The 14,808-nt window shown below is 47.2% G+C and overlaps 2 protein-coding genes across 2 annotated transcripts; both read left to right on the top strand.

Moving 5' to 3' along the window:
- Positions 1-7,906: 7,906 nt before the first annotated feature.
- On the top strand, positions 7,907-10,691 carry LAJ45_04539 (uncharacterized protein; the record flags this gene model as incomplete). Its single annotated transcript, XM_046114119.1, has 4 exons — positions 7,907-7,948; positions 8,274-8,414; positions 8,479-8,492; positions 8,561-10,691. The coding sequence occupies 4 exons, from the start codon at positions 7,907-7,909 to the stop codon at positions 10,689-10,691; spliced, it is 2,328 nt and encodes a 775-aa protein (XP_045972641.1).
- Positions 10,692-14,434: 3,743 nt separating this feature from the next.
- LAJ45_04538 (uncharacterized protein) lies at positions 14,435-14,808 on the top strand (the record flags this gene model as incomplete). Its single annotated transcript, XM_046114118.1, has 2 exons — positions 14,435-14,518; positions 14,587-14,808. The coding sequence occupies 2 exons, from the start codon at positions 14,435-14,437 to the stop codon at positions 14,806-14,808; spliced, it is 306 nt and encodes a 101-aa protein (XP_045972640.1).

The raw sequence follows: 14,808 nt of genomic DNA, 5'->3' as shown, positions 1-14,808 counted from the left end.
GTGAGACATTTCTCCATATGTAACCGTGGCGGACCACCGCGCAGTAACATTAAAACTAAATCACGAACACTTTTGCTGAGTGGCGGTACATGCGTGGCGAAGACAAAACGCAAAAGAAAGGAAGGAAAGATCAGAAAAGAGGGTGAGATCTCACTCAACCCCTCGGACAGCACCCAGAGATTGATTGAGACCCTCCTTGAGGGACAGGAACGGGGACGGAGAGGAAGACCTAACGCAAATAAAGCCCCTCCTGGCCCCGAGGGGACTAAGAGAGGCCGAGAGAAGAAGGGGAGGGGGGGATCTAACGTAACTCGGCCCCTCCTGATCCCGAAGGACCAAGAGGGGCCGAGACAGAAGGGGGGCGGGGCTCCTATTGGGCCCATCCCGACCCGAAGGCCAGGAGAGGCCAGAGACGGTGTCAACGTGGCTCATGCCCCTCCTAGTCCTCTGGGGCCGTAGCTCCCACAGGACCAGAAGAGGCTGGCTGGGCTTCTCTACCCCCCCCCCCCTCCTTGCGGGGAGCAGAAGCAGAAACCTCTCTCCACCTTCCCACTTCCCACTCCTTGCCCTGTTGGGGAGGGTAGGAGAAGGAGGTAGAGGGAGGTAACCCTCCCATTCTCCAGTCTTTGCCCGGGTGGAAGGGCAGAAGGGGAGCAGGAGGAGGGAGGAAGGTAGCCCTCTTAGTCCTTCCTAACAGGGGCTAGGAATAGGAGGTCGGAGGGGGGGGGAGGGAGCAACTCTGAATGGTGAGACCATAGGGAGCTGCTTCCCTGAAGAGAAAAGTAGGAGTATGGAAGAAGACGGCCTTATATAGAGGCGGAAAGGTGACGCCAAGCCCCGTTTTCGCCGACAGAGAGGATTTCATAGAGGGTTTGAGGGAGGTGTCTTGGCAAGTTGAGGAAGCGCCTCTCGGCAATGGTGGAATTTGTAGTTTGTTGCCTTTTTGAACTGGTCTTAATTGGCCAACCCTGGGATTCATCGACAATAAACCACCGACAGTAAAGAACTATAGTGTTATAGTTCCATATCAAAAATCTAACAAGAAACTGAATACGAGGGCTGACTGATATTTAGCATAGACCAGAAAGCTCTGAAGATGGGTTGGATTTCCTCCTGATTTGCTTGGAAACCTGGTTCTACCTACGCCTATACGTCCAGATAACTAGAAGAAGTGTGATAGACTCCTGAGTTCAACCACTAGCTAGACAGGCTGAGAATTACAAAATGGGGTGGAGATCAATTCTCCTTCCCTAGCATCCCCTCTGAGGATTTTTATATATGCTCAACCTCTGTAACCGCTACCCGTCCACGGGCAGAAATCTATAAATCCCGTCATGCACTCATGGCTTTTTTTTAATTCAACGGGCCGACTCATTTGCTTACACTCGTAGCTTCGTGTAGTCCACGAGCTAGTTCTAATTGAGCCGCTGTATAGGTTTAATGGACCGGCTCAACTATTTTGAAAACAAGCTTATAAGATTCGGGCTTTCGAGGCAGTCTCGTATATAAGCTAGCCGGTCATGCGTGAATGAGTCAACCAATCAATCATAGCTCGAGTCGGCGGTCAATGATCAAAACAATAAGATATCCTCCTGCCAAGCATTGAGAATTAACGGGGTACTAATTTATATTCATATAGAATTTCTATTATGGATAAATTATGGGAGATGTTTCTCTGATTTAGAAACGAGTCGGCTTGGCTTATGGACTATACTAGCTGTTATTATTGCAGCTCTCACGAATGGCCTGGCCAGAACGAATCTTAGCTAGAATAATACACTAAAAAGCCCAAAGATCCCCAACTACTTAATAGGGGGAAAAGATGTGGGGTTTCAGGCCTTGAGTGTAGTTTCTCAAGGTCTTGGTTCGGCGACCCAGAGTGGTCTCTATCTGAGTTTCATGATGAAAAACCCGTGGAGTGTAGACGGTTCTTTCCGATAAAGCTAATCACATCCCTGGGAACGTCATATTTAGATAAGCCCATTTGATTGGAGACAGTTGCGGATATATGTGTAACGATATCTTGAACACATACTCGGGTACACGCGGTACAAGGTTTATAGGAACCAAATCGATAAGGTGGCCGGAGGGTATCATTTTAGCACCAAAAATAACCCAATGATTTAGTTCTACTGATATGGAGGGTTTTGGTACATGGTGCATAAAACTCAGTATAGTGAATACTTAACCTTAACCCTAGTATATGCGACTACCGGCCCAGAGCCGAAAAACGGTTCTTTTTGCATCGAGACCTTGTATATATAATGTACTAGGATATAGAACAAAAAATAGGCAAGCGAATATCGCAGTCGCTAGACTGGAAGCCAGCTTACTTGGTTACTTCACTCTGGTATTTGTATATTATGGAACTAATTAAGTAGTGGTAATTAATTATTCGTCGGGCGTTGATCGATTGTATAGTAAATGCTTCAATGAAAATCCTGCTTCCGGTGGGGAATCGTTGGTAAAGATATCAAGGTTGTCAAATCAATTGTCAAGCATACAGGACGTGTTCTTTTTTGAATACTATTCTTAAGAACGTGGGGGTTTAGTTAATCGATATAGATGCAGTATTGTACCTAGCCGGTAGGCTGCATGTCTTAAATGAATCAATCAATCAATCAGATGCAGTGTTTACTCAAACAGCACAATGTTAAGTAAACATATATCGCTCTTGATTAAATAAGTCACATAGTGCGATATAATTGCTGTTTTTATAAGCACGTTCATATATTTAAGCGCACGTAGGTATGTACTTGGGGCGGTTGAACATTCAGCAGGTACATGTATTCACCCTACTGGATCCAAAAAGAACACCGAACAATACCGAAACATTAGAACATTGCCTGTCGTTTATGTCAGTATTTCTGCCCAGACCAACGCTGGCAATCACAACCACATGCACGCGCACCAGATATATCGTGCGCGTGGCAAGTTGATATCCACCTCCCATCCATCCTCCTCTAGGGAGACCTAACATCGTATCCATTGCCAACCACTCTCTACTCCAGCTCAACAATCACAAGAGACAGAAAACTCACCATACTTCCAAACCTCCAATCCCGCTAAAACGTGCTGATTCACAAACAATCACTCGGATCCTCAGCAGGTAGATACGTGGCAAGTCAGAGACGGACGGAACGCAGCAACCAATCAACCTATTGCTTACATAAGAAATCGAATCCGTAACGCTGAGGTCGAAATAACCTTTTTGCTCTTTCTGCAGATCTGCCCGGCCGCTCAGACTCTAACTGACTAACTGACTGAGACCTTTGCCCCAAGTGCAGTCTTGCCTTGCCCTATGTACCTCCTACTGATTGTCCCGCAAGTCATGTCATCTCTTATCTTATCCTTATCTCGATAGCTTAGACGATAGCAGCAGCAGTAAAAAAAAAAGACGCATGTCGTTGTCGTGGGTAGCTGACAATATCTTTAGAGTTTCATAACCCTGCAATTAAAGTGCTAACCGCACCCACAACTTTGTGTCAAACAAGTTTCAGGATCCCTAACCTCGCGAAAATTTCACCCGACCCAGAAGGTAGATAGTTGTCAGACTACACAAGTTATTTGCCTTGGGTTAGGGTTGTGTGACACCACTCTCTCTCTCTCCAGATCCGATAACCAGGCCCTGTTTTTTTTTTGCTTTCTTGCCTTGCGCTGGGATGTTTTTCTTTCTTTGGGGTATTAATCTCAACGGATTACGCATGCATGCGGCTTGGTTGATTTAATGGGACCATCATGGGGAAGTGGAAATACCTAGGTTTTTAGGGGGTATGCGGACTGACGTGATCATATGCGTTTCCGTCTAGCTGGATAGATATACTTTGTGGTTTTACCATTTGCAAGATTCAGCTCAGGTTTGTAGGTACTCCTCTCTGGGTGGCCAAATGATGAGAGAATATTGTCGTGTGATAAGTCACGTTGGGACAATGTGAGTCTTCCAAAGGAGACATTTCAAATATTTTTGAGGGAATGAGTACCCCCGGAGCTAGCCACCACTGGTACATATGGGGTTCTCATTCCAATCTACCCCCATCTTATGCCCATCGGACCGTACCACGAGATCGAGTAAAAGGCTCGTGGTATAATCAATATGCCTGTTACTCGCCATGCGCTCAGGAACAAGCGACTATGCTCATGTCAGGATCCCCGCAAAATATATATTTGTAGATATATTATCTTCGGTACAGTGACCCGGACAGCAAGTCGTACCTCCCAAAATTCCTATGAAGCACAAATATAGGTAGTACCAACCGGTCAACCGCCATTAAGCTACAAATTAAGGCCTGGTATTTTCGCTAAACCAGTGCCAGGATTTCCCAAAAATCACTCGAAACCTCCCTTGCGGACCCCTTGTTACCCCGCTTTGTAGGCCTGGGAGAAAGTCTTAAAACGGGCGGGATTATGGCGAGTAATCCTTCTATTAGCACATACATACTTGTACATGTGTGAGAGTAGAGAGGCCTACACTGTGGGTGGGAGGCGACAATGATTCCATCTTAACGGTTCATCTTATATGACATATGTGCCTATGCGGTACGGTGGTGTGGTGGTGGGCTGTAGCAGATCTCCTGTTGTGCCAGTGAAATGGCTTGTGGATCGTGCGTTGGGGATCATCAACTTGACGTCTCCAGCATCCATCCATCGGGGTTCTTGTCCTCTTGGCACCGTAAAGCTCTCACCGGAGGTTGTTCTAAGCATTTCTCGTGGATTGATATTTCCCAGTATTCGGAAATCACAGAATAAAGTAGGGTAAAAATCTCCCGGAAACCCATCCCACTGCATCAGCAGTGCTTTTACTGCACTGCGTTTATTAGACTTTCTGATCTGTTCCAGTCTCTCGGGTTCTTTCCACCCTTTAGCCGCCGCATCTCCGCCGCAGAGCCATCAACAGCCGCGAAACCTGAAAGCAAGGTCGGGTTTGCGGGGTGATTATCCCGGTGCGGTGTGGTGGGTTGTGGCGTATGTAGGAAAATTGAAAAAAAATTGTTGAGGGGGGCGTGAGGGGGCTGGCAGGGGTGGAAAACACGGTTTTGTACCGTACCAAGAACCTCCGAAAAGGATGGCTTGATGGCTTGATGGCTTGGTACCCTACTCTGGATTTGTCGGATTGCGCGTTTATGTATGAGCAGATGGACGCTGCTAGAATACTTTATGCCAGAGCGGAGCTGTAGGGGAAGAGAAATGTATGCAGGTTCGTCGATGTACCTGAAATCGTATGCGGAGTAGCATGCCCTCTCCAACATCTCCCATCCCTCCCCGCCGCCGCTCACCACAGACATTGGTGAAGATTGAGAGCGAGCTAAACCACCCCAGATTCAACGATAGCTTATCAATTCCCCTCTCCACCCACCACCGTCCACCGGTAATCGGCTAAACTACGTCACATGTGGGATGGACTGTCTGTCCCTGTCCCGGGGGTGGAACTCACGCTAGAAGGTTGCAAAGAACAGTTGTGTATGGATAATCCTTGAAAGGAATATGGTCGGTGTGGGTGAGTGTTGCGTCGAGAGAGACATTTTTGTTTGCGTAGATTGCTGGTGAAGGTGAATGAAGGTGGGAGAAATAAAGGCTTTTATTATGTACGATTCTGGGGGCGGGCAATGCGTTAAATGTATGCACATGGTGCAAGATATTTCAATTGTGGTCGATTAGGCAGGGCGGGCAGGAGGCGGCGTTTATCAGTAGAGCTATCCAGCCAGCCGTAGACGCCAAAAAGCACATAGGCAGAAAAGGATAAACAACCAAAAAGCCACTTCTCCTGTCTCTCTCTGGTGATGTGCTAGATGGTGATATGATAGGCAAGGTGTTGTGTGCGGTATGGATGGCACTGCTCCCACAAGGCCCCTCATGTATCCTGACTAAGCCCTTCGTCTCTGTGTATGTGTAACGTTTTTCACCATAATTCATTGACCTCCGATAGGAAATTGTCTCACCGTCATCATTTCTTCCTTGAGAAACAAATGACGAATGATGTCAATTATGGTTGGTTGGACTTTTGGTGATCATGGACTCGAAGGTGGTTTTGCACGCGCACCATCCATAGGTAGAAAAAGCGAAGGGGGGGATCCCTTTAGATCCACCCGCAGCACACGTGTGTAACAGACCCTAGAACCGGGGAGGTCCCTAGAGCGTGCCTACCTAGGGTTATGTATGTACATGTAGGTACCTACTCTACCCACTCTACTCTTTAGTGTACCTACGAGTCTACTCTACTTTATGTTGCGCTGTGGGAATGGAAGGAAGGAAGGGGGACTTTTCCTGTCAACGCCACGCGAGTGCTATTCCTCCGCAGATTCCAGTTGGCTACTAACGGCACGTTTTAGGCTGATCCACAAAGTTTAGTAAGAGGGTCTGATAAACCTAAGCCCTGAAACAAGAGATGCGTAACCATTTTGTGCAGGGTGCGGATGTGGAGGAAGAGGTGGAGGGGCGGAGTTCCGAGCGAACGACGGGGGGTTCTCTCCACCTCGGATCCCACGAAAACCACTCTGCCCTGGGAGGCTGATTCTCCTTCTTCTTCTTTGATAGCCAGTAACTATGGGGTCGTGAGTATGGGGAAATGCTAATTATGGTGTTCAGATCCCCCGAGCTGCTAGCTGTGATACCCATAGGTTTGTAGCTCAATTTACTGGGAAACCAGAAGGCTGTGTATTCGTGATCTCTGAGAGCCGCTTCGGAATAGGTAGGTATGAGACTGCTGGTAATCAGAATCAGGGACAGCCGTCATTTGGCTTATACTTACATATGTAGGTATGGGTAGGCCAAGGAAGAGAGCCAAGCAGGAAGGCGGGTCATCCGGGGGTGGGATGAAGAACGGATCAAGGCCATGGATATGGTGGTGGTAGTGATACATTCCGTGGTGTACAGTTGCGACTGAGTAAGAAAATAGATATCGGGGGGCACTCGGGGGACAATTGGGGGACAATTCGAGCCACGGTACTGTCAATTGACAAAACAAACATTCATATGCCCGGATAGTAGCCGGCGAGAAGTTCATGTCTGGTTTGACGCTACACACGAGTGTGCATCACCGGCGAAAACTGACTCGGTACATCCGAGTACTCTAGGTTTCCTTCCATACACCGAGTCTCTCCCCTAGTAAGGGTTCCCTCCCCTCCTCCTTCTCCCCACAATACAATACTCTACCTAGATCCATCCATCCATTCATTGCCTACCAACCTCCTCACACCCTCACATCAATACATCACCGCCCATACCTCTACTTGAATACACCTCCAGTAAAACCCCCAGCCTTATCAAGCCATTACTTATTCCCTCTGCAACGAAAATCACACATCCCATTGGGAACCCTCAGACAATAAAAACATTACCTGTCATCCCTTGAGACAGACAGACCAGACCGTAGATAGATTGCCAATAACCTACTACCCACGGACTTGCGGCTGTCCGACCTTCCTAACTGCTGCCGCCCCCACTCCCCCTCCTACTCGTCCATTCACTCGTTATTTCACCCTACTGAGGTCCTGCTGCTATCACTTACCCAAACCTTCGCCTAAACGTTGCCCGCGAAATTTGTGTGCAAGGCATCAAATCAAGCACTCCTCCTACACCACCGCTCTTCTTGTCTAACACAAACGTGCTCAGTAAAAATCCCGTTTTCACCAGCAGACAGCCACCACCCTTCCTCCTCCCAAGACCTACTTTTCTTCCTTACATTCCCACTCCTAGTCTTAAATCCCCGCCCAAGTGTGTTGAGAAACAGAACAAGATATTAGAAAGAGAAAACCAAGACAAAGCATAGTGGGACAGACATTCTCCCTCACAGTGACTAGGCATCCTTTCTTCAACACATACGTTCCCCTACAACCTTCGGTACACGAGAACCACGCCCCAAACAATCTACCCTCATAGGTAGCCAGACGGCACTTACTCGCCGCTCAAGATGTTGAACTCTTTCAAGAACCTCCCGTGGATGGAGCGCGCGGTCAGTTTTAATTCCTCTCCTGGCCCGCTCTCTCGCTACGTTCTGCTCCAACCACTGTCCTCCTTACCTTCCTTCTTCCCCTTCCCCGGCCTCTCGTCCCTCTTTCTTTTTCCCTACCCGTATCACGTCTATCATGATTTCTATTCTGGTTCCTAGCGATCGCACCTGTACCCCATAACGGTGGTAAACCGCAAGGTTTGATGGAGCTCAGAAAGAAGGCTGTGAGGCTGATGGAGGTTGTGGGGGAAGGGAGGGAACGGCAGGCCTTCGTCACCGCGCGCAGAAATTACAAAGTGCTGACACGCCCCTTGATGTGCGCCTGCAGAGTTCACACCAACCCGCGTTGAATTCGCCCACAAAGCAGAAAGCTGAGCCTCCACCAACCGGATTACAAGCCTTGGTAGAAGATGGACCCCCTAGACTTAATGGTAGCGACAAGTTTTTTGGGATGGAGAATGTAGTTGGCGTACGCCCCACATCCAGTATATGAAGAAAGGATTGTTCAACTAACACCTTTTATTCTACCGCAGTTTGGAAATACTTGGTATGGAACAATAAATGCATTTTTCATTGCCTTCTGGGATTGACTTTTAACTAATTGTTCGGCCGCAGCTACTGCAATTCAATTCTACAGTGTCTATACTACTCGAAACCTTTCCGAGAAAGTGTCGTCAATTTCCCCCACAGATCTCAGCTTCCCGGTCAACCCAATGGAAGCATATCCGGGGGACACAACGCGCGACAACTTGCGAGGGTCAGCACCGAACCTGCATTATCAACCCCGGCTTCCCCAACCGGGCTTCTCCGGAATAATATACCAAGGCCCACTGCGGGAGGGAAAGAGGATTTGAAAAAGCAGAAACACCTGCCGCTAGCAGCTAGTTTGACTAATAACCCTATGGGTTCGGGCGAAATTAAGGATACACCAGAAGCGAAAAAGAAACAAGCGTTATTGAACGGCCCTGTCTTAAACGTTGATCAATCAAACAATGCTGCATATGGTATGGAGGAGAACTTATTTTCTGGACTGAAGGATATTTTTGAGGCCATCATGGGACATGAGTCGCGAACAGGGGTTGTCAATCCTGCAAAGTTTTTAGAGATTCTAAGGAGAAAAAATGATATGTTCAGTGGCCAGCAACACCAGGACGCTCACGAGTTTCTGAATTTTGTCTTGAATCAGGTCATAGAGAACGTTGACGACTACCAGAAGAAGAATGGGTTAAGAAATGGAAGCCTGGCGGCGCCCGCATCGCAATCTTCCGGCTCGTTGACACCTGTAAATTCGTCTTCCGCTGCTTCAACGGCATCTATGACCTCTGCATCAGCGGCTGGTTGGATTCATGAGCTGTTTGAAGGTCTCATCAGTTCCGAGACTAAATGTCTCACTTGTGAGAACGTATCACGGCGAAACGAACCGTTCCTCGACCTGTCAATCGATCTGGAGAAGAACTCGTCGGTGACATCGTGCCTGCGGAACTTCTCCGCATCGGAAATGCTGTGTGAACGCAACAAGTTTCACTGTGACACTTGTGGGGGGTTGCAGGAAGCCGAGAAGCGGATGAAGATTAAGCGGCTACCGAAGGTTCTTGCGTTGCACTTGAAACGATTCAAGTACATGGAAACCTCGCAACGTTTCGAGAAGCTACACTACCGAGTGGTATACCCCTATCACCTGAGATTATTCAACACGACAGATGATGCAGACGATCAGGATAGGTTGTACGAACTATACGCTGTGGTGGTTCACATTGGCGGTGGCCCATATCATGGACATTATGTAGCCATAGTCAAGACTGAGGACAAGGGCTGGTTGCTTTTTGATGATGAGCTCGTCGAGCCAGTGGACAAGGCCTATGTGAGAAACTTCTTTGGTGAGCGTCCCGGAATGGCATGTGCGTACGTCTTGTTTTACCAAGAAACAACCTTGGAGGCGGTTCAAAGGGAAATGTGGGCGGAACAGCAGCAAGAAGAAGAAGCCGCACGGGCAGCGGCCGACGCAGCAAGAGCCGAAGCAAAGTTAAAATCACCGGTCGTAGGCGCTCATATGAATGGACATGCTAGCAGAGGGTCGGTTGGCGCAGAACTGAAGGAGAACCATTTACCTCCTTTGAATCTTTCGAACCCTTCCACGATGAGCACAGAAATCCCTGCTGATCCCAATCGGAGAGCACCCGTTGATTTTCCTGATCAAATCGCACCCGGTACACCGGGCCATAAGACCAAGAAGAAGGAGAAGGAGAAGGAGAAGCGGGAGGAGAAAGAGAAAGAGAAGGCAGAAAAGAAAGAGAAGGGAGAAACTAGCTATCACGCTGGCATGAATCGGTTCCGTTCCACTAGCAAAAGTCTTCGCGGGCCACCAAAGTGGCTAGGAGGTGATGGCAAGGGGAAGAAAGAGCGGGAACGGAATGCATCTTTCTCCTACGAGAATGGAGATATGCCCCCCTTGCAAGCCACCCCGGCATTACCTAGCACACCAACATCGATAATGTCCCCATTGCTTCCACCCACGAACGAGTACCGGGAGCTGAATGGGACGAATGGAGGTCTAAACAAAATTAATGAACCCGAACGGGAACGGGTAAAGGAACTCGATAGAGAGATGCTTGAAAATGGGCACGCCGGAAAAGAAGAAAAGGATAAGAAGAAGAAGGAAAAAGAAGCAAAGGCGAAACATCGGACTAGCTTTTTCGGCTTGCGGAAGAAAGCATCGATTGCATTGAATGTGGGCGCACACGATTGATTTGATTTTATATAACAAATCAAATATATGGAGGTTTATTTTCGTGCTTGTGTATTTTTCCCTTCCTTCTTTATTTCTCTTTCTTTTTTGGGTGTCGTTTAGGCATATCATCTGCCTGCCTGGTCTAGGAACGTAACTGAGTAATCCTTGTAGTCAAGGGATTTATTTTTTCAGTTTTTTCGTGTTATTTCGTCGGCAAAGACCTTCTTTCGTACCGATTTCTTAAAATTGCGAATATCATAACCGGATCTGCTTCCCCTTAGAACAGTTAGCATATTCGCCATGCTTTTTTCTTTCTTTCTTTCCCCCTCTTTTGACATGTAAATCTTGACCACTTCTGCTGCTATCCATTTCTTTGTAGTATTGATTGTTGTCTTTCTTGCTCTTTTCTTTTGTTCTCTTTTATTATTTGTTGCATTATGGCGTTCGTTGGGATATTGGTGATGGCAAGATAGGATGAAGACCATGGCCAGCACATATGCGTGGCTTATGTATTTGAGTTGACAAAATAAGGCAGAAAGAAGATCTGAAGGGAGGGAACTGTTAAATAAGATGCCTATGGATTTTTATTCGTGAAAAAATACAAGGCATCACCCGACAACTGCGGGGGCTGCATGCTAGGGCGGATCTTGCAGCTCCGGCCGGCGTCGTCGGGAGGTGGTGAATCCGAGCTCCGGGACCGCAGGATCGATGAGGTTCATGTGTATGTGAACATGTATGTATGTAGGTTGAATCGATCGACTGATATGATGCAGTGCAATATTGAATGATGTAGAGTGGTTGGTACCTCATAGAGATAAAAGCAAACAATATGCTGTTGGACCCAGAGAGACTACCGAGAGACGGTTACTAGCAGCGGCTCTGGGACACTTTGATGAGAAACGCCGATCCGTCCGCAGGTGCTGGTGGATTTGGGGTTGCTGGTTATTATGAGGGTTTCTGTGTAGAATGAATACAATCGGCCGCGGGGCCTCACATGCTGCTTGGGCTGGATCGAGGTAAGATCTTATCGGGTTCCTGATGTGCCGATTCGTCTGATCAAAGAGGTGCAGGTGCATGGTGGGTGTGTATGGGGATGGTTAGGAAGATAACAGTTGATAGAGACTGGTAGTATATCCTAAATGATGATGCCACAAGTCTTCACTTGAACACGGTTGACTGTATGGATGCCGATGAACGTGATACCGAGCTGAGGTTTGGTTGGGGAGGGATGCGAGTGACGTCGCATGACCTTGAGAAAAATTGGCCATGCAAGGTGTGTACAAGTAGGAGAGAGAGAGAAAATAAGGAGCTGAGCGAGGCGAGGTGAGGTGAGGTGAGGCGACATTGATAAGGTGGGTATTTTCTTCTTCTTCCCCACACCATTACATGCTATCATAGTGGGGCATGAGGATTTTCCTATGGGATTGACATATGCATTTAAATCCTGCACCCCGTACCTTATCATCATCCATCTCTAGTCAAAAGTCCGGCCGGCCGGCAAGGGTGATGATTTTACCTACCTACTCCACTCTACAGGTACAGGCTCAAAAGGCTCCGACATCCTGGTTCTAGATAGTACTTACTTTGCCGAACAACACCGAGTTTAGGGAATTAGTTGGGTTCTCTCCATCTATGGTTAGTTGGTTAGAGATCTTATAGGCGCAGGACCACTGTGTGGGTAGATCTATAGAGTGTAGTAGGTGAAGGAGAGTAGCGCACATATGGCGTGTTGCGACGTGCTGATATGCATCTGTCTCGGAAAAATACCCAGGTGTGAAGAGCCTAGCGAGCGTAGGTACTCTAGCTAGTAGGCATCTAGCTGGAGAGTGACCACCTATGATGCGCTCTCATGAGTGCACCCACTAGACTACACCAAGTTCTTGGTATCTACTAACTGGAACTCCTTCATACCATCCCTCTACTTGAGTTCCCCATCTATCGACCTATCCTATTTCTCGGTAATCTACTAGCCTGCTGAATAAACCCTGACCGGCGATCATCGCATCACCCTATATTGCACCCGGTACTCCACCACGGGGATACCTGCATCAAGAAGGCAGCATCGATTCGCAGTTTGTTTGTCTACATGTAGCTACATGTAGCAAATATGAGTGATCTAGGTAGGCAGCCCACTCATCACAGACCCCTCACCCCATGGGGTATATACCAAAAACATCCAATTGCCCGAGGGACAGCATGAAATCCTCTCATATACCTGCCACATTGGGAGAGATGGAAACAACTGGCGGTGGGGCGTCCCAAGTTCGTCCTAATACATAAGTACCTACATTACAGCGCTTTGTAATTTCGATCTCCCAGCGGATCAGATGTTGTTAGGACAGAAAATATCCAACATGAAAGCTAAGCGCGCACAGCATGTTGGAGATGGTTGGTGGCGAGACAACGGTAGGGCCTGTCAGCAAATGGAGCCAGTACATTGAGACAAGGGTGTTATCGTGGTTTGGAGAAAGGAACGGTAAATTATATCTTGAACAAAACCATCAACAACCAGTCTCTAAAACATCAAGAGTAACGACGTGTCACAACGCCCTCTCTGTGTATATATGCCGGATACAGCTATAATAAGGAAATGGATACCTCGAGCTTAATATCAAATAGAAGAGCGGAGTCACTGGTCTGTTTTACACGCCTACACATGTTACTCCATATATGGATACATATGTAGCCTGTGGTCTGCCGGATCTATGGCATTGATCTTTGATAAAAGTTGGAGAGTCTCGGAATTTGGATTTGTGGATTGGAGATTGGTCTATTTCGGTAAAGGCCTAGACTGCCACGGGGCCTTCATGTATAATGCCAATTAGCATATCATCTGGTAGTGAGTAACGTGACCTACTAGTAGTGGCTTTTATATACCACATAATTGAGAACATCGTGGGCCCAAAATCGTGAGTATCTAGCCCTCTTTCCTATTACGGTTCTCTCTTACCACGATTAATACTTAGCCTAATCACCACTACCAAGGGAATGGGTTCATAACTTCGTCAGTAAAGACCTTAAATGATTTCTTAATTTTCGTTCCTCGGTTCTCCGGGATATCTATTAGGTTTTACCCCAGCCAAGAACTGGAACACTGTTAGCAGGAGTATCCTGCAGTGGGTATCCTAGAATTTTGCCGTCCTCTTCTTTTTGGTCAATATATTCCTCTATATCATCCTCTATAGTTTACATAGTTCCATTATGATATTGGTGGTATCATGGAAAAATTCTGCACATGATCTATATGCAATAGAAGAGTATGATTTCGCCAATGAGTTAGTTCTCTTGGGAAATGGCATCTTCATGGCAAAAAGGTCGGTGTCCAACACACATGTGCGTACACATTCATCCTTTTCTTTTCTCTTCGCCGGAACCTTTTAGGTTCTGAAACCACTCTATTTAGTCACGGAAAGTGCGCCGTGCGGATATCTGCTGCGATAATGATGATTCCAACGGGAATATGTATTGATACATTGCACAACAACTGTGATGTCAGTACAAAATACATATTACACTTCAGTATAGCCTCCTCCTCGATCAATTTCTAATCTCACTGCATTGAAACAGAGATCGAGAGTACTCTTGTGTCTCTACAAGTAATACCTAGAATTTTGTATCCACAAGTGGGGAAAACCGAGATTCGATCAACCTTGATTGAGAACTCTACTGACACAACAATCAGTTATAAAAAACCAAGTTTCCACCTTCACCTGGCCTTTCATATATCTCTATATATATACCTCTCGTTCATATTGCTATGCATGGCTTTATTAAATTTTATATTCCCGTCATCCTTCTTTTCCTCGTCATCGCCAGCGCCAGTCGTCAAACGACGTCGACATCTAGTATGTCTCCTTCCTCCTCCATCAAAACCACAGGTCCCCATTATTAACATGTTGCTCATCCGTAATAGTCGGAAAAGACACCATTACAGCCAAAACGGCGGACTCCGTTGAGGGGGGCTCAAAAGCAACCCACCGATCTCCTCAACTCAGGCCCACAGACGACATTGAACGCTGTTCCCATCCCTTCACCCTCTTCTGCTACTACCAATCCGTCACCCATACTTCCCACTGCGAATGCACTTACATCATCAGACCCAGCTCCAGTGCCATTATACACCAAGAGGGGATAA

Source organism: Morchella importuna, assembly GCF_003444635.1.
Source record: "Morchella importuna strain M04M26 chromosome Unknown Morimp01GS011, whole genome shotgun sequence".
In the NCBI taxonomy this organism is placed as follows: domain Eukaryota; kingdom Fungi; phylum Ascomycota; class Pezizomycetes; order Pezizales; family Morchellaceae; genus Morchella; species Morchella importuna.
This window is presented reverse-complemented; position numbering and strand designations above follow the sequence as displayed.